Below are 24,355 nucleotides of genomic sequence, written 5' to 3' on the forward strand. Positions count from 1 at the left end.
GGACAAACTTTAAAATGCAACCCTAAATATGTGACCCTTAGGAAATTAAAATGAAGTCAAGACCTTAAAAGGACAAAGGACAAAATGACAATGTCTCACCGATACACTTGGATACTAAGCTAGGTTTGACAAAATAATGTTGATGACAAAAGGACAAATGTTGGACAAGGTAAAGACTCCCTAACAATGACTTAGGGTTTAATATTAAGTTTTGATTTTGCAAGTTTGGCAAAAATAAATTTTGAGACTATTATACAAAAGGACAATGATAATGACAATGACTTAGGGATATGAACCCAAAATATGATAGGCAAATGATGTCAAGATGTGTTATGACTTTGAGATATGAAATGACATGACAAGATCAAGCTAAGACAAGACTAGGGTTTGAACTATGCAATGGTAAAGCCAATGCGATATGGATATGTGTGGACTAATGACTTTGGAAATGTAAAATGCAACCTAGGCAAAGACCTAATTTTAGTATGACAATGATAATGCAAAAATGTCACCTAAGTGAAAACCTAGCTTGGATATGAAAATGAAATGAAGACTTTGGGAAATGATTTTAAACCTAAGTGCAAAATGAGAATGCTAAAATGAAAGGTAATGTCTATGTGACCTAAAACCTAGGGTTTGAACTATGCAAAACCTAACCTAAGTGACATGAATTTTGAAACAAGGATTTCCAATGTTTTGACAAGCCCTATTCAAATGTTGGATGAATACTTGGACAACATTTGGACCTTTGTTTGGACTTTGTTTTGATTTGAAACTTGTGTTTGACTTGAACATTGGATTTTTTTTGAACTTTTATAACCAAGGTTGTTTATGACCACTTGTGAGAATTGTTTTTGACTCACCTTTTAACAAGCACGAAAGACAAAATGTTTGTTTGACTTTGACACAAGACAATCATGCACCTTCGACAACAAATCTTAAGGTTGGCAAGGACAATAATTGTTGGATCTCACTTGTTTTCCCAACTACGCTTACACAAAGCAGATACTTAGATGCTTGACCCCACTGGCTCCACTCCACGACACTCACTTCTCCAGGGCAGCCAAACATCAGTTCCCATGAAAACTCCCCATGGCGAACTTTGTATCTTTACTAAGAGCTATAAGAATGTGAGACGTCATTAGAGGTCCGACTTCTTGTACCAACAACTAGAAGGTTTTTGGTCTCTAAGCACAAAGGTTTTTATTCAAGGCATCCATTTGGGTGGCCATACATGCAGCATTTCGCTCCATTAAGGAGGCCTTCGTGGCTGTAGAGGTTGCACTCTACAACGTTTCACTTGTCGCACGAGCATTGAGGAAGACTTACATCAGTATGACACATCGACACCTATCACTTGCAACTTTTTTCACAAACACATTTATTTATAGTGGTTTGAAAGAGATTGGCCTTAGCCTGTTACCACTTAGGTCATTCCCTCTCATGATTGCTTGTGCGAAGTGTCGGGCAAATTAGGAGGCAGACCCTCTAAAGGTAAAAACACACACACAAAATGAAAGAAGACATAGCAAAAATGGTGTTCTTTAACCTTTAGGAATATGAAGTGTGCACTAAGCTAAAAATCACAAACACTTTGTTTTGAATATAAATCTTTGACCACATCCTGCAACAAATGTGTTAGTAGTTTGCACTTATACTTTGACTTGCGTTTTCCACAAAGCTACCAACAATGTTAGAGTCTCAAGAACTATAAATCACCATCAAAATTAATCCACCAAAATTGTGATTCTTTGATCTCTTAGATTAATCTATGTGAAACTTGTCCAATTTACCACTCTAGATTAGTCTAAATGAAAGTTGCATGTATGAAAGATTAAAAATACCAACCTAGATTAATCTATGTGAAAGTTGCATGAATGCATGATTAATTCACCATCCTAGATTAGTCTAAATGAAAGTTGCATGTATGCAAGATTAATTTACCAACCTAAATTAATCTATGTGAAAGTTGCATGAATGCATGATTAATTCACCATCCTAGATTAATCTATGTGAAAGTTGCACGAATGTTTTTGAAATTGTTTTCTTTTTTACAGAAGCAGAATTAAAAACACCATAACTTCCTCAATTTTTATTCAAATCACAAACTATAAAATGATCTGGAAAGGTAAGAACGAGATATAATAAACCCAGAAATTGTTTGATTTAATTCTGAACGTAAATAATCTTGTGACCAAATAATTAGGACGGTTTTAGAAGAAAAATTTGCAATTTCTCCACGAAAAATCTGCAACTTCAAAAAATCTTCAAAAATATATTAGATCCAAGCATGTTCACGTCGGGTTCACCAATAAATGTAGCTAGGAATTTAGAAATGAGCATCAAAAGCACATATTTAGGCAACCATAGACCTAATGAGCTATGATAAAAGCTCCTAATTCAATCAATGTAAGCATGACGACAACATTCTAAAAACAAAATGCAAACCAAAGTGTAGAATCTCCTCCATGTGATTTCATTCTCCTTCTTTCACCTTCAAATTTGATGTGGATCTCACCTACAAAATGCAAATGCAAGTGAAGAGCATGTGAAATGAGAGATGAAAATCATAGCATAAGGTTACTCGAAATGTGGTTAAAAATGATTGAGAAATGCATCCAATTTATAGAGAAATTGGAGAGAGGATGAAATTAGCATGAAAGATATGAAAGAGGCAATTTGATTCGAAAATGGGAAAATTGGATTGAAAAGAGAAGGCTACATGACACCTTCTATGTCATGATTTATGACACATTTCCAATGCAAAGTGAGAGGACTAAATGCCAAGGCAAGTGTTATGGCATGTTGCCATGTCAACACTTATGACACATGAGAGAATCATTCTTCCACCTTATGACAAAGGAAGCACAAAAATAGGGAAGACTAGAGAGGGTTTGATTAGGTGAAAATTAGTTTTAGAAAAATATAAAATAGGTGGAAATGAGGAAATTAGAAAATTAGAAAATGAGGAAATTAGAAAATTAGGTGAGATTAATTAATAAGTTTTCATTCATTAATTAATTCATAAAATGGACATAATTAGCCAATTAAATGAAATATTTAATTGTTACAAGGGGGACCTAGGATAAATAAATTGATTTATTTAACCTAGAGGTGAATGTTAATTAGGAATTAAATGATTAAATCACAAAACCCTAGGAGAAAAATTAGAAATGCAAGAATGTCAATTAGGTCATGACAAGACTAAAGTAATTGATATAGGGTCGATCATGATTAAATGATGAAGACTTGATGATTGATAAAGAGTCGATATTGATTGACAAAGATCAATGAAAAATTGATCAATAATTGACAATGGGAATCAAATTGATAGAGGACAATTGATAAGGATCAATGACTAATTGATCCACAATTGACGTGTTCGATGATTGATTGAGATCAATGACAAATCGATCAAAGATTGATAAGAGGTTGACTTAATGAAGGTCAAATGATAAAATACCAATGACGAATTGGCCACAAATTGCTAAGTGATTGACAAAATGATGATTGACAAGGGATCCAAAATGATTGATAGTTGACCAAAGATGATTGATAATGATAAAGTTTGAGGACAAAAATTCTAATCCGACATCAATTAGGATTGATGATTTCCAATTGACATGATAAGATTGATCACGACCAAAGCTTGCAAGTCACAGATGATGTTGACAAGACCTAATTGAAAATGCCAGAAATGCAATCGAAGAGGGAAGAAATGCTGAAGAATGACAAGATGTTGACAAATGATAAAGATCAAGTGCACGCCATAGAAGAAATGTTAATAAGATGCGAAAAAACCCTAAAATAAGGTCACACGGACATGTGAAAGTACGACGCCACAAGCATTAACCATTTTTAGATGCCTACAAGTCTTTTCTTCTTTGATAGGATTAAAAGTGGAAATATGATATACTTTTTAGAAATTACACATCAAAACTTGGAGTATATATTTTTAATTTCATGTTCTCTATTTTTAAATATTTTTAACAATCATTAGAATTTAATGTGATTACAAAATTTGTGATTTTATTCTGAATCATATTTGGATGTCCAATTGAAACCTAAAAAGATTCATTTATTTGATTTAAATAATCTACCAAAGAATGAATTTATTGAATTTTACATTCACAATCTTTAAGCGTCTTGTAATAGAACAATTAGCTTAAAGCATAATTTAATAAATATACAAGATAAGTTCAAAACACATTGATATTATGCATGCACAATTCCTTTGCTCTATCAACAAATATCCATTTCATTAAAGAATTTCCCATTTAAAATTTTAAATAATCAACTCGGGGAAGAGCACTTGAACTTTAATTGAAGGAGTTGTGCAACTTTATTGGCACACTAGACATTTGTGCACAAGTATTGGCCATTTTTGAGGTGGTTGTAGTACACGGTTATTGGGGCATCTTTAAGTAGGTATAGGGCAACACTTTGAAATGACCAGTTTTTGACCCTTGCGCACATAAAAAATCCCACACCATGTCTTTTTACTACCAGAAGCCAGAATAATAGCTATAAACAATTACTACAGAAACAACTAAAATAAAATTGTACAAATCTGATGTACCATTTAAGATATGTAGATACACGAAATTAGCTAGAATGACCAGTGGTAAGCTTCCTCTAATAACATAAATCTTATTGAAATTTGAAAAATTAGATGAAAAGTTCTAGATCTACCACTTATGAGTCATCAATATAGAACTCTCTTCCACCTCTCTCATCTTATGAGCCATCGTTGTGAAAATCTCTCATACCAGAAGATGTTAAATATTGTTACAGTATTCATTTAACTTATTTCTTATAATTTTATTTCCTAAAACTTATTAGTTCTATTTTATGAAAAATTTATGTACAACTTTTGATACAACCTTGAAACCTCGTACAACTCAATAGACAACAACCACAAACTGAAGATGAAAAACAACAACAACATGAAATTAGAACCAACAAAAAAAACGACCTTAACCCCAGAGACAATTAGACTGACAGCCTGAAACCTAGCAAAGAACTCTAAGATAGAGTTAAAACTTGACAGATTAAAAAAAAACAAAAGCAAAACCTAAACCCAACCAAAGAAATATAATTGCTTTAAAAAAAATTAATGAACGATGTCGTTTCCCAATAGAGTAAGAATCATCATGATATAATACTAATCACTTAAGCTTTTCTCTTTAAAAACGCTACAGGATTGACAAAATAATTATCAAGAAAAACTGTGTAACAAATATAGATGGGGACACTGTCATTCACAGAAGATAAATTTTCTTCAGCACTAAAAATATAGATTAAAGAAATGATGGATTCAAGCCAGATCGAAATAATTAAACCATTAAAAGAAACAGCAACAATATTTGGAGCTCGTCAATTCGTTTTGAAACATAATTGACAGGATAATAAATAATTTGAAGGAAATGAAAATTTACAGACCCACAGTATATGCACAATATAATAAAACAATATATAGACGACTGAAAGTAAAGAGCTAGCAAATTTTAATCCAATAACCTTATTAAATTTAAGAAACCAACATAAAAAATAATAAAAAATAAGATATCTGAATACTATGTAACATCACTTAAAAAAAAATATATATATATATAACATCACTTGTACAAGTGAAAGTAGATTTCTGTTAGAGGTCATGAATTTGTTACATATCAGTGGATCTAGCAAATAAGATTCTTCACAATAATCCAAAGGTAGATAAAAGAAATGATTAATTGAATGTATTGTCCTCCATTAAAGGGAATGTCTGCTCCTGTTCTTCTTCAACTATTATAAAATCATATAAAGTAGTTTTGAAACAGATTTTTCTGGATTAAAAAATTTCTGAATTTGATATTTCAGATCCAGAAAAAAAAGTTTCAAAACTATAATAATGAATTATGAAAACATCAAATTTGTTTTGTTTTTTTCCATGGGAAGATGATAGGATTAGTTCTCTCCTTATATTAAATTTCTTGTAGAGGTACTCAGCAATAAATGTACGCCAGTTTTTGCCTGAAAAAAATATGAAAAACCTGAATTCTTCATTGCTGTGTATAAAAGCAAAATGATTTCATAACATTTTTGTGCTAAAACTGATATCGATTGAAATAGACAAAACGAAAAAACAAAGATCTATAAAACTATTCTTACAATAAATTTCAAAACTATAATGTTTATCATATTTATATAAAATTAATTATATTATTTTTTATTTATTATTAAATTTAAATATTAAGTGTATATTAAATTATTATATATGAAAGAAAATTTACATAATTAAAATTAAAATTAAAATTAAAGAATACAGTTTATAAATAATAATAGTTTAATCTACATATTAATATTTATCTTTTTATTTTAAAATTTTATTGTTTCTTTGAAGAATGTATCTCCGAGTATGATATAAAGTTTAATAGAAAAAAATATTTCAAATTTTAAAAGCTATCACAATGATATTGTAAAAGTAGTTGTAACAGCTATAAACCAAAGATGTTATATAAATAAAAGATAAATTTTAGTTATATTTTAATGAGATGTTGATAATATCAATTCAAGCAAAATATTTAAAATTGTCAAGTCATTTGTAATAACTTTGAATGGATTAAGAAAATAGAGTATCAATTTTAAGAATTTTATATACAACTAACAATTGTATTAATTATATTTATTTGTTTTAAGTTTTCTAATGAAATGAGAATGTATGAAACAATTATATTTTTATTTTTCATAAATTTCTCTTGCATTTAAATTCACACTTACACGAGAAGAAAAAATTGTTAAAGAAAAAGATGGTCATTTAAAAACATTTCAATAAGACTATTATTTTGACAAATACTTCTTTAGAGATGGAGTGCAATAATAATCATATTAAAAAAATAAAAACTCTGCAAAATTAATTAATAAATGTTTAACAAATGAAATATTGATTTTTCTAAATAACTGGACATAAATATTAGCTTGGAGGTGTATTGGACCCACCCTACAAAATCTATGGTAGGAAATATGAAGTATTTGGATAAAGTATAGTTTTTTTTTTTATCCATTATAGTTTAGTAATGATACCATTAGATGATGATAAATATGAAAGGGTAGTAAATTAGTTAAAATACATTTAATAATAATTTATAGCCTATTAGTACTCATTTCACCCAATTGAAAAACTTGAAACAAATAAGATCTTTAGCTAGAGACCATATGAGACTGGTAATTTAGAATCAAGATGTGACACCTTATCAAAGACCACAATTATATCTTGATAAACTTGATGACTAAACTAAGCATGATGTTTCTTTGTTGGAGCCTAGCATAGTTAGAAAAACTATGCAACAAACACTGCACATTGAGAAACAAAATTCTACCACTAGAACATCTAGACAAGGTTAAAATACATAATGGAGAGATAGAAAGTTGACTAATCTTATAGATATAAATGTAGCCTATTTATTTAAACCAAGATACATTAGTCAACTCTCTCCTTAAAAGCAGTTAAAGAAAATATAAAAATGTTTGTGTTACTTTGTGATAGAAAATGGTCTATAGATCTTAAGTGTGCCAATAGTGAGAAAAGACTAATGATTATTAAGAATAGCATTGAAGAAGAGGAAGAAATAGCTAAAAAAATTAAATATGGAACTTGAACATTTCAATTATATCAATTATAAGAAAGAAAAAAGGTTTGCTATCTCTCTACATGTGAATGAGATAAGAACACTGCAAATAGTCAAAGTGATATGTTATATAAAAATAAAGGGTGATAGTGTTCATTGATATAGGTAGTACACGTGACTTCCTTGATAAAAAAAAAGAGAGTGATGATCTCTATTATTTTGTGTACCCAATCTCTAGTGTTCAAGTCATGATAGTTGAAGAAAATAAATCCCTCGTGGTACCGTATATCATTATATTATTAGATTCTCAATGTGTGACTATTAACTAGATTTGAAACCATTTTCTTCACAATTGGTAGTAGTCATATTTTTTTGGCATATAATGATTTTACTACTTTTTACTTCATTTCCAATAAAATCTTCTACATACATTAAGGGTGGAGTGCATGTATCCAAGGAGTTTTTTGTTGTTGTTTATTTCTACATCAAACAAGCAAAAAATTAAAAATAAAGAATATCATGCACCCTAAAATAGAATGTAGTAATTGAACATAATAATTTATAAATGTTAAAAAGATCATAACATTTATATTTAATATACAACACAATTTATTCATCCAAACGCTTTAAAAATCTATATTATAAAAGTTACAACTTCATTTTAAAAAAACATAAATAATAATTTGTATTAAAAAATAAATAAATAAAAAAAAAAAATCAACAAAAATATATCATAAATAAATTTACTAAAAAAATATTAAACAAAACAAAAAGATCTGGAATAAAATTCCCTGAAGAAAAGAATGAATCAGATTTAGTATTGGAAACAATAATATGGTTGCTGATGGTTATGAGTGGAATGGAGGAAATGAAAATTATGTTACTTTTATACAGAACATAAAGATAAGTTATATTTATTGTCTTTTCAATTGTTTCAATGGATTTCTATTTCATAAATGAATTTAAATCTTTAAAGATAAGATAAGAGGACATTTATGTAGGTGAATCAAAAGTTTGTAATGGCTATAACTTCAACTAAGGTATATCAAAATTCATTAACACTTTTTAAAAAGAGTTTTTTTTGGTTCTTTAAAAATATAATTTGATATATAAAAGAATAATAAAGGATTATTATTATAGTAGTATACTTAATGATCTTTTGCTTTAAGAAAAGTGTATAATTTATTATAAATATGAAATAGAATTTGAATAGACTATTTAGATAATAAGTTTTATTTTATTGTATTTTTATTTAAAATGTAAAATGGATGAATATAAACTCATAGCACTCGTGTAATAAGAATGTGTGTATATATATAGACTCAAAGAAAGTAAAAAAATATATTTATGCTTAAGTTATTTAATATTCATATTTATCTAACAAAAATCATATTAGGTATGATCTATTTTGAAAACTACCTTTAGATGTTAGTGAAGGAAAATAGATTATTTAACTTGAGAACTATTCACTTGAAAGTATTGAGAAATATTTGCTAGGTAACTTAAGAAATTAAATGTGAGACAGTTTATTTTCCTAAAATCCCAAGTTATGTGGATCCTTACTATACTACCTAGTAAGTCACACAAAATCTTTACCTCTTCTCATCATGATGCCTATTTGATATCACATTTGTTCTATTGCTTTGTTGCCAATTCACATCCTCTCCTTTGCTAGCTACCCCACTTAGTTATTTGTTAGTATTTTCTTCTCCGCCAATCTGTTGCTTAACCTCCATAGTTTGCAGCTTTCCTCTTCATCATCAAACTCCATAGCTTCATCTTACCTTCTTTTCACCATTCATGTGCTTCTTGTGCTATTCCTCCTTATATCTTCCTTATCTATTATTTATCTCCTCATTATCAACTCTATCTCCATCTCCCTCTTCCAGGATTATCTACGTTGACCACCATTTTTCCCTTAAAATATTGTGCACTCTTTCTCAAACCTTTCTTTCTACATGCCTTCGCCTTGAATCGTACCCAAATATTCAATCATTTAAACTCATCTACCCTTTTGTCATCTATGAACAACAAAATTCCTTTCCATAATTACTCAGTTCTCTCTTAATTTTGGTGTGATCATTCGTCTATTAATGTTTGTCCTTCCATTAATGATATAAAGTACCATGACCTAACAAACGAATCCTATCAACTTTGTTGATACCTAAATATCATCATTTAGATGACAAATATACACATTCTATAACATCCTTCATCATCCCTACCACCTACCCTTTGATCTTGATTAACAATTATCGATTCTTTCCTCTTTATGACTATTTATTTTTTCACCAAAAATTTCTTGTCATCATCCTTGCTCCAATAGTTCCCTTTATTATCATCATAGCTTCCTACCATCCTTGTATCAAAGTTTCTATTGAGTGGCACTTAACTGAGTAGCCCATGCAACCAATACACCTTTGTAGTACCATTAGACTCCATCCATGTCAGCAACCAACACTTTTACTATTACCTCTTTTGACTTCATATGTTTCCTCATTCACCCATTTCTACTTTGCCAGCAATCCTATACTCTTCACCATATGGAATTGACCTCCTAATCATTGGCCTTTGCAACATGCTCCTTGATACTTGCACCATAATCCTCATGTTGCTTTCTACTCTTTCAACCTCCCTTATTGCTGCAAGTGTGTCTATACAAAAGCATATGACTTCCTTTTGCTATAGTTACCCATCAATCCTTGGACAATCCTCCAATTGATATAACTCACTCTCTTTCACCATGGCTCCTCATTACTGCAAGTAGCCACCTTTGTAGCAAGTGCCTCTATAATATGCTGATTCCTTTACCAGTGGCTGCAAGTGCGCATCCTTCTCTAAATACTCAATCCCATGCCAACTACTAATACCTAAGACACTAGTGCATCACTAGAACATTTAATTACCGTCCACAAATCATGTGTACTTAGTTTCAGATATGGCTGAAAATAGTTATTCTGCATTTGGAAGAATGTTTACCGTCACCAGTTGGTTAGACTGTAAAGTATCATCGAAATAGCAGGCTGCATAATCGGAGCTTCATCTTTTGTAGCTTCCACAAATGCTTTAAATCTAGAGAAACCTACTCTGAAGTAAGAGTTATTAAAACAGATGTAAAAAAATAAATAACATTAGAGCAACTCCCATAGTTGACTGAAACAAATTTTTATATTAGGTTTACATGGTTGAGATGTGCCATTTCAACTGAACTTTAGACTGAAGGTATGATTGCCTTTTTATGTAGAGAACTCTTGTTCCATATAACACTACTGCTAAACCAGGTACCATGCTTATTCTTTGAAGTAATATACATCTTTTAAGACAAAATTCAAAGTAAGGACATTTTATGTAGGTGAATCAGAATTATTATGGTGTTTTTAATGATTGTTCTTTTTAAAAAAATGGAGAATTTATTATAAATATGAAATAAAATTTGAATACATCATATAGATAATACGTTTTATTTCATTGTGTTTTATTTAAAATTTAAAATAGATGAATATAAATTGATAACAACACTCATGTTATCAAGCAACGGAAAAAAAGTTCAATGAGATGGGAGATAGAAAGGAAATGGAAAACAAACTGAAAGATTTTGGCAGCAGAATTGACAAGTTGGAGCACAATGTCAAGCAACTTGCTGATCAAAATTTTCAAATCCTCAAATCTTCGGTGGACAACATGAACATCTTTATCAACAAGTTCGAGAATAATGCAGAGAAGGATGGTGATAAAGAGCAGGTGAACAAGAGGGGTCATGAAAGGAGGACCAGAGCCAACACAAAGAATAAGGTCGACATCGATGGTCGTGAGCTGGAGGATATGAAGACCTCAGCGAACAACATGAAACAAATGGTTGCTCACGCAAAGGAAATTCTGAATAGTATTTAGTTCTAGTTGTTGTCCTTGGTTTTGTCTCTTTGCTGTCTTTTGCTTTCCTTTTGCTGTCTGTTCCGAGTTTTTAATGTAATGATGTATTAAGCTGTGCCCATCCGGTGGGTTCATTTTGTCTTTTTGAAGTGATCAGGCACTTTTTTTAGCATTTCTGTTTTCTTGGCTTGTAAAAGGTTTGGGTACCTTTCAAATACCTGCTTTTACTTAATCAAAACAACACTCATGTTATATATATATATATATATATATATATATATATATATATATATATATATATATATATATACACACACACACACACACACACACACACACACACACACACACACACACACACATGATTTGGAGACTCGTAGAGAAAGTAAATTAAACTCTTTATGCAGCAAAAACCATATTAAGGTAATGATCTATTTTGAGAACTATCTTTGCATGTTAGTGAAGGAAAATAGATTATTTCACTTGAGAATTATCCACTTGAAAGTATTGAGATATTTTTCCTGGTAACCTAAGAAATTAAATGAGAGGCAATTGATTTTCCTAGAATCTCAAATGATGTGGATAGAGTAGTGAATTAATATGACGTATCTACTGATTTGTCACAAATAGTTTCACAAAATATTTTATAAATTAAGTTTTTAAAAGTTAGAACTAAATAGTTTATAAGACACAATGTATTAAATTTGATATTAAATTCATTATTAATACTTGTATTGGAAATATCTAGATGATGCAATCCACTTCTTCTAGTTCCCTAACACCATGCTAACGCATCCCAACCCCAACTTACTTGCAACTTCTTGAGAACTCCACACAGAACCATGCAGAATAAAACTAAGTTCCCCCCCTTTGGTTGCACAACAACCTATAATAAATGATAGACTATAATAGGCTACACCCTAAAACTACCACCTAGCCCACCAATAACCTATCACACACAACAATGAAGACCTATCCTACATGCACCTAAACAAACTCATTGGACACTAGTAAATAGTTAAAAGTACATGTTTTATTACATATATCTTCCTTTAAATGTAGGGATGTAGACTTCCCCTATTTACACTCTCATACATGCACACTTAAATCCTCAACCATATGCATAGTCTTAGTGTCCTCTTTGCTCTTGAGCTTGTTCAAACATAACTTCACTCATTCACATTGTTTCTCACTCACAACTTCAATTTTCTTGATGCTAACACATGTAATTTCACCTTTGTAAAGCTTTGATGCTAATAGTAAACAAGATGAGGGGGGGGGGGGGGGGGGGGGAGGGTGAATCATACAAACTTAATCTTCAATATATTCAACAGATTCAACCTCGGTAGCTTATACTTCAGAATACATAACCAAAACTGTAAAACATTCAAACTTATGAACAGATAACATCACAACACATATAACACCAGATTTAACGTGGAAACCCAAATAGGGAAAAACCACTATGGGATTTTGGACCCACTAAGAAATATACCCTTCTAGAGTATGCTCGGTTAAAAGAAAATCCTGTTAAAGATTACAAACACATTGCTAGATGTGACCCGGTTAAGGGATTTCCCTCAGACTTGTTAGAGTCTTGCACTTTGTTAGAAGTGACCTTGTCAAAGGATTTCAAACACTCATTTAGAATGTTACCTTGCTAAAGGGTTTACAAATAAGACTGTTAGGTCCACTCGGTTAGGAGATTTCCTGTCACATACAAAATAAATAACAGTAATAAAATATATCTACAACTTCACATCTGAAATGCTAAAGCATATTCTTATTTGCTCAAAACAATCTTGTCATAAGACTTATCTAATCCCTTGATGGGCTTGCTGGGCTTCTCAATCCGTTCTTCAATCAGATCTTCAAGCTTCTGAGCTCGGTAAACATTCCTGTAGCATCATTGTGCATACATTTGCCCGCATGTAGTGTTTATCAACAATTCCTTATTTATAAACAATTTCTGACCGATTAATCTCCTTGATCACATTTCCCATGATCAATCTTAGCCATCAGATCATCAAACTTGACTAGGTTCAATGTATCCTTCGATCTGAAAATGTTTTACCTCGCCTTGGAACTTGCATTCCTTCCTAGGAACTTGTGCTAGGTTATTGCGGTTCAATCTATGTTGTAGATCTTCCTCCTATATTTTCATTGTTGTAGATTCTTAACAAACTTCTTGCGCGACAAACCAATCATTTATTCATCTCTAGCTCATCAGCATCCTTCATTAAATAATGTTTTTATCCATCCAATGCGATCTATTATAACTCGGTTGTTACTCGGTTAATACTGAACTTCGCTCGGTAGACATTCTGCCTTTGTTAACCGATATCGATAACCTTAGGGTTTACCAACTAGGTACCTTAGGGTTTACCGACTAGGTTCCTTGCTCGGTGACATAATACAGTATTAAACTTGTAATCAACAACATGTGTAGGATATCAAAACAATCAAAACAACATGATCTCATCATTGTCTAACTCGGTAATAGTTGCCCATTGAATAACTTATATCTACCCTTTATTATCACATTTTTTCTGTGTCACTTACCAACCTCTTAATACTCATCAACACATACTTCTCAAGATATGGCAACATCATACTGAATCAGAAAATCAATTTCTTGACATCAATGACAAAATAATATTATTAAGACAGTAATCATTCTTCTTTAGTTATATCAACAATCTCCAACAACCTTCTCAATATCCTTATTGAAATGCCAACAATCTCCTTTCTATTGTAATGCCAACAACCTTCTCTTACTATACTACTTAGTAAGTCACACAAACTCTTTACCTCTTCTCATCATGATGCCTATTTGATACCACATACATGTTCTATTTCTTTGTTGGCAAACTCACATCCTATCCTTCTTTGCTAGCTAATCTACTTAGTTATTTGTTAACATTTTCTTCTACCCCAATCTCTTGCTTAAACTCCATAGTTTGTAGCTTTCCCCTTCATCGTCAACATCCGTAGCTTCATCTTACCTTTTTTCACTATTCATGTGCTTCTTGTGTTATTCCTCCTCATATCTTCCTTCTCTATTATTTATCTCCTCATTATCAACTCTCTCTTCCTTCTCTCTCTGTCCCAAGATTATCTACCTTGACCATCATTTTTCCCTAAAAACATTGTGCACTCTTTCTCAAACCTTTCTTTCTACATGCCTTCACCTTGAATCCTAGCCAAATCTTCAATCATTTAAACTCATCTACCCTCTTGTCATCTATGAGTACCAAAATGCCTTTCCATAACTGCTCAAATCTCCCTTAATATTGATGTGATCATTCCTCTATAAATGTTGGCCCCTCCATTAATAATGTTAGGTACCATGATCCTCAAATGACTCCTATCAACTTATTGACACCTAAATATCATCATTTATATAAAAAATGTGCACATTCTACAACATCCTTCATCATCCCTACCACCTACCCTTCAATCTTGACATCAATTATTGGTTATTTCCTTCTTCAGGAAATGACTATCCAGCCATCAAGATGCACCATGGCATTAATGGATGGATGTTACATAACTGAATTTTGGGCTCCTCATCGATGAGGGCTATTGTTATTCATTTGAGATGATCGTACAATGAACAAGCTGGAGACAATCCTCGTCAATAAAAGATAAAAAATTTAATTATGTAACATCCAGCCATAGATGTCATTGTGCATCTTAATAGATAGATAGCCATTTCCATTAGTTGCTACACATATCCAAAAACCTAAAAGTAATTCTAGTAGTTAGTTGCTGCACATGTCCACACATCCCACACATCACCTTAAGAATTGTAGACAAGCCATTCCAAGTTAAAGCAAATTATCATATTCCACTCTTTCATAACCGTTGGACATCCTTATCCATCACTTAGTAGGAGAATTCATGTGAACGGGTATACAGAAAGGTACGAAAATTTGATGGAGGGAGAGCTACAGACTTGTGTTTACCTATCGACTAGACTCTCAATGAGATTAACTCATATTGTTCATGATATTTCCTAAGAGTTGCTCCTTCATAAACATGAAATGTAAGTTTCAAATATGACTGAAAATAATTATTCTGCATTTGGAAGGATGTTTACAGTCACAAGTTGGTTAGATTGTAAAGTACCATCGAAATAGCAGGCTGCATAATCAGAGCTCCATCTTTTGTAGCTTCCACAAATGCTTTCGAACCATATTAAGATAAAACATATATAAATATCACCTAGAGAAGCCTTCTGCGAGGTATGAATTATTAAGACATACATTGAGAGAATATATAAATAGATAGATAAATAACATTATAGCAACATAAATAGGTGACTTAACAAAGTTTTGCCAGTAGGCTTACATAGTTGAATGAAATAAAGTTTTATACTATTAAGTTTACATTGTTGACATGGGCTATTTCAACTGAACTTTAGAACTCTAAAAGGTACAAATCCATGGCAGTTCCTTCAAACTAATGACCAGTCCCATTAAAAATCACTTCACGCAGGAAGTTCAAATTTTGTAGTTAGTTTCAGCTACTGCCTCCTATATTGGTGGACGGTAGATGACTACTCTTGACTGATTTAAAATGTATTATTTAAACAAAATATGCTGAAGGTATGATTTCCTTGTTTATATAGAGAGATTTTTTTAATATAACACTACTGTTAAACCAGGTACCATGCTCATTCTTTGAAGCAGTATAAAGGCATTTAAAAAATCAGAGAACACCAGTATTCAAATAGGAACAACTGATTCACAAGACTTGTATATGTATAGCATACAAACAGATAAAACATAGATACAATCAAATAAAGGATGGCAACTACAACAGAGAAGAGTACAATAAAACTTTATCAATCCAACCTGGTGGTGTCATTGCTCCTCATAATTCCCAAAGCTGATTTAGCTCCACAGTTTCTCAAAGAAAGCAGCATCCATGGCAGACATAGACATAGACATGGTCTGTTCTTCAGGGATATCATTATTAGCTGGATCAGGAGTGAACACATTGGGTGAAAGAAGTGGAGAGGAAATGTCATGGACAGATTGGCTAGAAAAGGATGAAGGCAAAGACAAAGAGTGTTGTTCTCCATCATTTGAAGCACTAGTTGCAGCAGTAGCAGCAGCAGAACTGGTGGAGGGTTTGTTTTGAGTGGAAGGTGGAATCTTGCAGACAGCAGGGTGAGGAAGGGGTTTGGTAAAAGGAGGTTCTGAAGAGCTTGGATTAGTAGTTGCAGTGGTAGTAGGGGAGGAGGAGGAGGAGGAGGTGTCTACCGGTATTCCAGTAAAGTGTTGGACCATGGCCTTAAAGTTGGAGGTGTCTGTTCTCAGCACTGTAGTAGGGACTCTCCTTGATGCCCTCACCCTCTTCTTCTTCACTTTTACTGCACCATTTCCTGTGGCATTTGGGCGGCCTTGTAAACCAGTTGATGGTGTTGTACCACTAGTAATGTTACTTGACTTTGCTGAGGAAGAATTCTGTAAGAGTAAAAAACAAATCACAGGGTGATTTCAGAAAAAAAAAAACTGAATATGCAAAAATATTATGTCTTGGATTGTCTACTGTATTTACAATTTGTTTCTCATCTTAATAATTGGATCAGAGAAAACCCACATGTTGATGCAAAAATTGAATCCAGAAAAAGCATCTGGATGACCCCAAGATTCAAAACCTTGATGCAAAAATTGAAGACAGGTTTTTCTAGAAATATTACAATTAAAACTTGAGAAGATTCGGTGTAATATGTGTTTTTCTATACAGATCATGTGAATGAATGTCTAGATAATGTAATAGGCACTTATTCATATGAAAAAACTTGAAAAGAAGAAAAAGAATGGATATTTACAGTGGGTATATTGATGAAACTCCGGGGCATTGCCATGGTAGTCACTGAGGTTGCTTCTGCACTGTTCATTAAGGAGGAGAGATCATAAGAATTGTGATTTTGCTTCATATGCATAGTCATGGATGAGGGCCTAGAGGGGCTCATGTGACCACGGTGGTGGTTGTTGTTACTATTGATAATATTCATCAACTCTGTATCCAGATGATCCTCCATTAATCCTCCTCTGCTCTGGCAGAAGTCAAGCCAGCTGTCTATATCCAGAAGAGGATTGACGGACTCACTAGACTCAGGATTCATGGCTGCTTTCTTCTTCAGTATTCTGTTAAGGTTTTGGAAGATTGAAAGTATGAATGGTGAAACTAGGTATGAGCTTGACTTGTGCAAGAGATAGATATGTGTTCTATCACAAACAGTGGTGACGTCATAATGTACTGAGAGGGCCCTAATCATGGGGTCAAATCTGACCAATCACTGAACAGTTCAACGTTTGCTGGATTGATTCTTCCCGTACTGACTGCTATCTGGACATGAAGACAGTTTAGTCAAAACCCAAAGGTTAGGTGGTAAACCCCTCAATAATTCAGTGCTAATGTCATACAGATCTGCATGTTTAGAAGGTTCTAAAATGGGGTATAGTTTTGTATTATTTATTAAAAAGCAAGCAAAAAGTCATATTACTTAAACAAAAAGGCTGCTTTTTAATCATGATGATGTTGCGTTATACCATTTATTAAAGATTTGAGTTTGAATTTTGCTGTATAAAATGATTTGACTTCATTTGTGTGGTCAATTCTAGAAAAAATACATCCAATCTCAGCTGTAGAACTTAGTCAATCCATGGATTCTTTTTGGTGTTTGAACACGGAAAAAGATTAACATCCAGTTTGACACAAAATACAAATTAGTCACTTGAGAAAAGCATCTTCATTGAAGGTCTTGTGGACTTTTGGTTGTTCTAGAATCCATTTGAATAACAGACAAGTTAGACATCTGATCTTGAAACTAATAATGTTGATGTGCTCTTCCACTCATGTACCAGTTGCTTCACAACGTGTTAATTTGTTCATGCAGTTTTCGCTTTTGTAAATGACCATATACCATGTGCTGGTAACCCAGCTTTTACTGTGGTTTCTGCATTCATGTACAATTGTACACTATTATGGTTATATTCGCTGTACTATCTTGTTTCTTTTGTCTGATCTCTGTGTCTTTATCTTCTTTTAGATTGTTTTTACTTTGTTCCAATTATCTATACTTATGGTGTTAGGAATTGACTGTGTTAAATCTTCAACATTAGAAAAGAAAAAAAAACAGCAAGGTTTCTAGAATGTAACAGTGAAGGGAAGCGTACCAGTAGTTGTTATAGCCAACTTCGTGTTCCTACAGATCTTAGACCGGTGCACTATGAGTGTAACCACTGGTGCGCTTCCCTATATGATTAGTTTTGTTTTTAATCTTTGTAAACCTCAAATGGGTATTAAGGCACCCCCAATTCCGACCAATGGGTTAATGGGATTTGAACCTGGGTATGCAAGCTACCATGTACTTAGAGTGAGCAGGCACACCACTCAGCGAAGCCTAGGGGCATTAAAAAAACTCAATTTATAAGCGAGGTTCTAAAGCCTAATTGTAGACACCTAAATTTGACTAATTTAATTAATTGGATTTAGCGATCCCAAGCACCTTTAATTAAGTAATTACATATTATTTAATTAATTAGTGTTCCTTCCCTCTAGCTAATTAATCTTATTAATTACGCTATAGTCCTTCTTTAATTTATTATTTGACAACCACAAATCAATTAGTTAATTAAATTTGACCTTTTTCTTCTATTAAATATGTCAAATTTTGCAATTTGATTATTTAATTCATGTTGACTTTTTCTTCTCAAATCCTCTCATAAAATTAATTAATTCTATTTCCCCACGTCTCCTAACCTTAATCCCCATCTAACCCTTCCTCTAACCTAACCCGGACCTAGCTAACTAAAGGTTTTAGTCAACCTTATCTCTTATCCTCACCATATGTGTGCACATTCCCAAAATATCTCCAATTTCTTAAAATTTGGGAAATGTCTTTGAATTTGGAGAAGATTTCCTAAAATGTGAGAAAATGTCCTAAATATCCTACAACATGGGAATATCATTGTTTTGTAGTCTCTTTTGGAATAAAACCTTCCAATTTAAGTGTCTTACTCCCAAATAGACGTGTCCTCAGGGACATATCATTCCTTCCAATGACACATGTCCTTCTTAAGGACACATGTCATTCTTATCCATAACACTTGCCCTTCTTAGGGACAAGTGTCTCCTTCTCTTGCCTCTCCATCTCTCATTCAAGCCTATTTAAACCCCCCATTTTCCTTTCAATATGAACCCACTTTCATTTTCATACCCTCATAATGTAGAAATGCTCACTCATCCTTTGCATAATCACATTCATTTAGCATAGTATTTTGCATCCCATCTTAGCTTAGTTTTCATCTTGCATTCACTATCATAGAGCATAATCAAGTATCTACAGTATAGCAAGCACACATTAAATCAGGGGACAATCAAACTGAAGGAGGAAGATAGAGTTTGCACTTTAACTTGCTTTATTTTGTTAATCTAGTTTTCTTCCTTCTTAGAATCCAAATCTTGAGTGTGGTTGAAATATGTGTCTGTTGATTGCCTAGTTTATCTTTTCAATAGTTTACATTCACAATTTTCTACATACACTAACAAATCAAATGAATTTTGCACAAGATATATGATATTATGTAGTTAGTTTTGGGGTTTTCATTTTTGGATCTATTTGTTTTGATAAGTGTCAAAATTTATTCATACTTAATAAATATTCTAATTATAATAGTTTAAATTAGATGTATATATGTTATCATATAATGATTAGATTCTAATTATATCGAATATTAATATTTTTTTTTTTCATTTTTTATATTTATTTTATTCTAACAATTTTGTTTGAAATCTATATATTGATAACAAATTTTGCCATTAAGTTATAGATCCATGATAAAAATTGATATATATATAGAATTCATCCCTTCTAACATTTGATTTCTAATATTAAAAAAATCACTTTCCATATTATTTTTCTTTATATAAGAAATTCATTGAATTGGAGAGTTTATTTCTTTTAAGTATAAGTTGTTGAAGATTGCGTACGTTTTACTTTCCCTTTCAATTTAAACTTGTTGGCATGTTTTTCTTAGTACAATGAATTTTGTACACGCAACATGTTTTTGTATAAAGTTGGGAATTCACCAAAACCTAATCTAGTCATACCTTCACACATTCCATGACATATAAGAAACTTATATTATCAAAATTCAAATTAAAGTAGGGCCCATGTTGACTCCCAACCAAGTAATTTTGTGTCGGTTTGAATACAATACTATATAATTTGCTTGTCAAGTTGACTTTATCCCTTTCTCTTTTATGGTTTAAATACTTCTTTTTACTTTTTATTTTTATTTTTAATTTTTTTACTATTTTTGAAGTGGGTTTATTCTACAAGTTATATCTCTAAGTGGGCATGTCACTTAACTTCCATATTGTATATATTTTTTAATGTGAGTATAATAAAGAATAGAATAATCTTATATAAAAACATAAGTAAAAGTAAATCAAAATAATAATTTTTTAATTTATTTAAAATAGAAAATTTTATATTGTTAGAAAGCTAAGAAGTTGATTTGACATTTTGATGGTGATTTTGTCAAATTTTATTAAAAAAGATGAACAAAGATAATGAAAATGAAGTTATTTTTTTTTCTTTTTTTAAAAAGTAAAGTTGTGCATAATGAAACTAAAAAATGTTATCTAATGTGTAAAATACAATTTTTGGAGCCAAAATGAGGATCAAACCCTTAGGCTTCGATAAACAAGACTATTCCAATCCTGCGAGGTGAGAATAAAAAAATTAAAATTTAGCATGAACTATTTCAATATTAATATTCGATGTAGTGTAACGATAAATATATGGTAATTTTTCTATGCACACATAACATGCAAATGTTATAACATGTGCATGATAGCATGTTGACCATAGGGGCTTCACTGGCTAGGCAATATTACATCACATGCTTTCATATTGGGGGGTTTAATATATAAAAAAAAAGCTCAATATATTGTCTATTTGGTGGAAATAGGAGGATTTTTAATTTGGGTTGTGTATTGAGAGGGGGTAACAAAAAAGGATTTTAGGGCAATATTTTTGAAAATAGGGGGATTCTTTAGTATTTCATGAACGCACGTGATATAACCTAGGTTCACTAAGTGAAGCCCATGTGATGTTGATATGCCTTTAACCATTATTCAAATCATTGATGTGTCACTAGGGGATTGACTAAGAAGAGAATCCTCAAATAGCAAGCTCTCAAAAGTGTTCATTAACACTACAAATTTTCAAACACAAGTTTTAGACAACAAGATAAGTAGATTCTAGATTGTAAAAAGCATGTAGGTTGTTTCTTTCATTAAAGATTATAGCTATAGATTAGGTTCATTTTAGTAGGTATGGATATATATTTGACGTAGAGTAGAGAATAAATCATCTCATAGTTTATGGAACATTATTGTACATAATCTTAGTCGTAGGCAAATATAATAAAATAATAATAACTAATTTATATTTCCTAGATACACTAAAAGCTAGATAATTATCTAAAAGATAAAGTAGGAAATAATTTTATACTAATAAATACTATGTATATTATATTATATTTCATACTAATGGAAAATGAGTTTCATTAAAAACTTTCTTGTTGACTAAATTCCTTTGCATTTCATTTTAGTAATTTCCATCTCCATTTCATTCTCAATCTTGTATTGTTGTTAGAGTAGGTTATTCATGTCCTAATTCTCACAATAAAATGCTCCTTTAGTCATTTTATATTTCCAATGAATGGCTATTCATTTCTAATAAATACCCATTTTATAGGTTTTTAAAGATTTCGCAATAAAACTCTAAACAACCATGGAAAACCTTAGAATTTTATGAGGATGATAACAAATATATGACTTTCATTAAGATGATAGCTACACACTAATTAAATATATACAAGTGATTGCAGATAACAAAGAAATATAGAGGAACCCATATTGCTAAACTCCACAGATGTAAAGATTATCTATTGAACTATAGTATGTAGTAAATGATGTGTTAGATATCTATTTATAATTTAATATGCATTCAACAAACTTTAGCAAAGATTTCCCAAAACACAAAGGATAAATGAATGCATTCTATTCTTTGGTTTCATAAATTTAATTAAACATGCAAAATTAAACATAGACTATGTCACATAGTTCACATGCATCGTCTATGCCTCCTCATCTTGGTCCTTAAAATACAAGGACTAGTATAATGGCTCAAAGCTAAGAAGAAATATTACACTTAACATGTATAAGTTTGAAAAGAAATCAAATAAGTATATCATATGAAAATGGTCTAACCTCTATTATTCATTATTTGTGGAGATATTTTTAACGATTAGTAAAATGTTAAATAATTTCATTGTTAAATTGGCTAAAAATAATCTCACTAAAATTATGGCAAGCAATTTAACTCAAAATTATTCCAACACCCTCCATAATTTGTGACTTCACCTCCTATACCCATAGCCTTTAATTGTTTCATCTTTTCTAAAGATAATTGCACCACATAGCCCCTACCTACCTCCCCCCCCCGCTCTCTCTCTCTCTCTCTCTCTCTCTCTCTCTTCTTCTTTCTTCAACTTCTATTGGCTATATTTAGCCTCTACTAAAAAAAGAGTTGCATTACCATCTCCACCGACTAACAACCATTATTAAACAAACTTATTAAGTTATTTAATAATTTTAAATATTCATGAGACTAACATTACCATTAGCAAACTTATATTGAAGGAACAAATATTCAACTTTAAATATAATTATTCAAAAAAAAAATTATGGTTATGGTAGATTATGTCTCTTGGATTAAAATACATGAGTGTCGAGGGTAAATACAAAGGATTCAATACTTTTGATTTTGGAGGGCGTTGTCACTCAAGGAGTGCAATGGAGCTTCATTGAATTATGTAGATTAGCTAGAGTTAGTGTAGTGTTTGTGTGCAGGTTTGATCTTTGAAGTTTGATTTCTAAAATTGTAATAGGAGTATTTTATATTGTGTGTGCATGGTTTGTTGTTTTTGATTAATAAAAAATAGGTTTTGAGGGACCCGAAACCCGCTTACAATATGAAAGATGAGCATGAAAGAAACAAGACAAAACAACTGCAAAAGACCAGCACAAAAACCAACAGCTAGGACAAAAAGATAGCAAGGAGCCAACAAGAAATTGGCATCCAAAACCCAACATTACATATCAATTGAACACTTTTATAGACTCCTCAGCATTCTGAACCAATAGCATCATCGCCTTGGTCGCTTCCCTCAGATCATTGCTCTCCTATTTCAGCTGAATGTCTTTCATTTTGGTCTCCATCTTAGTGGTGTTCTGCCTAGTCCAGTGCATGGTTTGTTGTTGTTTCCATCACCATAGATCATTTTATTTCTTTAGCATCTTCCTATTATTGTTTAGGTAAAATTTGACAATGTAATATAAAATCCATTTGATTTTGTGTAGAAGTGTATGATTAGTTTCAAATGTTTTTTTGTGTGCTATTATTATTTTTCTATTCAATATCATTTTTCTTATTATATCCATTTTTACGAATAATTTTGGAGATTTTTAGTGTTTCTTTTGGTAATATGAGTGGTTTGGCAAGGTGTGACTTTGATGTTGTTGGCAGTGGGTCAATGTCCCTCATGGGGATTCGTGACATGATTTAACAGCCTCCTGTGGATTCTATAAATCTAGTGGTTGTATCAGGCATTAACAAGTCAATCTTTTGGTGCAACGACAACCTTAACTTGTAACAAGTGGTATCAGAGCTTGGTCACAGGTTCGAATCATGCAGGCTGCGATGAGTGATGCTAAGAGGGGGATTGTTGGCAGTGGGCCAATGTCCCTCATGGGGATTCGTGACATGGTTTAACAACCTCCTG

The 24,355-nt window shown here is 31.8% G+C and overlaps 1 protein-coding gene across 1 annotated transcript; it reads right to left on the reverse strand.

Annotated features, from left to right (window-relative positions):
- Positions 1–5,592: 5,592 nt before the first annotated feature.
- On the reverse strand, positions 5,593–17,691 carry LOC131048325 (cell wall integrity and stress response component 4). Its single transcript, XM_057982239.2, has 3 exons — positions 17,323–17,691; positions 16,340–16,954; positions 5,593–6,015 (listed from the first exon to the last, which is right to left on the reverse strand). The coding sequence occupies exons 1-2, from the start codon at positions 17,617–17,619 to the stop codon at positions 16,379–16,381; spliced, it is 873 nt and encodes a 290-aa protein (XP_057838222.2). The 5' UTR covers positions 17,620–17,691; the 3' UTR covers positions 5,593–6,015; positions 16,340–16,378.
- Between the last annotated feature and the right edge of the window lie 6,664 nt (positions 17,692–24,355).

The sequence above is a fragment of the Cryptomeria japonica genome, chromosome 8 (genome assembly GCF_030272615.1).
Source record: "Cryptomeria japonica chromosome 8, Sugi_1.0, whole genome shotgun sequence".
In the NCBI taxonomy this organism is placed as follows: Eukaryota; Viridiplantae; Streptophyta; class Pinopsida; order Cupressales; family Cupressaceae; genus Cryptomeria; species Cryptomeria japonica.

Coding starts and splice junctions, on each gene's coding strand:
- LOC131048325 (XM_057982239.2), bottom strand. CDS start 17,619: ATGAATCCTGAGTCTAGTGAGTCCGTCAATCCTCTTCTGGATATAGAC. Junction 16,955..17,322: donor GTTTCATCAATATACCCACT/GTAAATATCCAT, acceptor TTACTCTTACAG/AATTCTTCCTCAGCAAAGTC.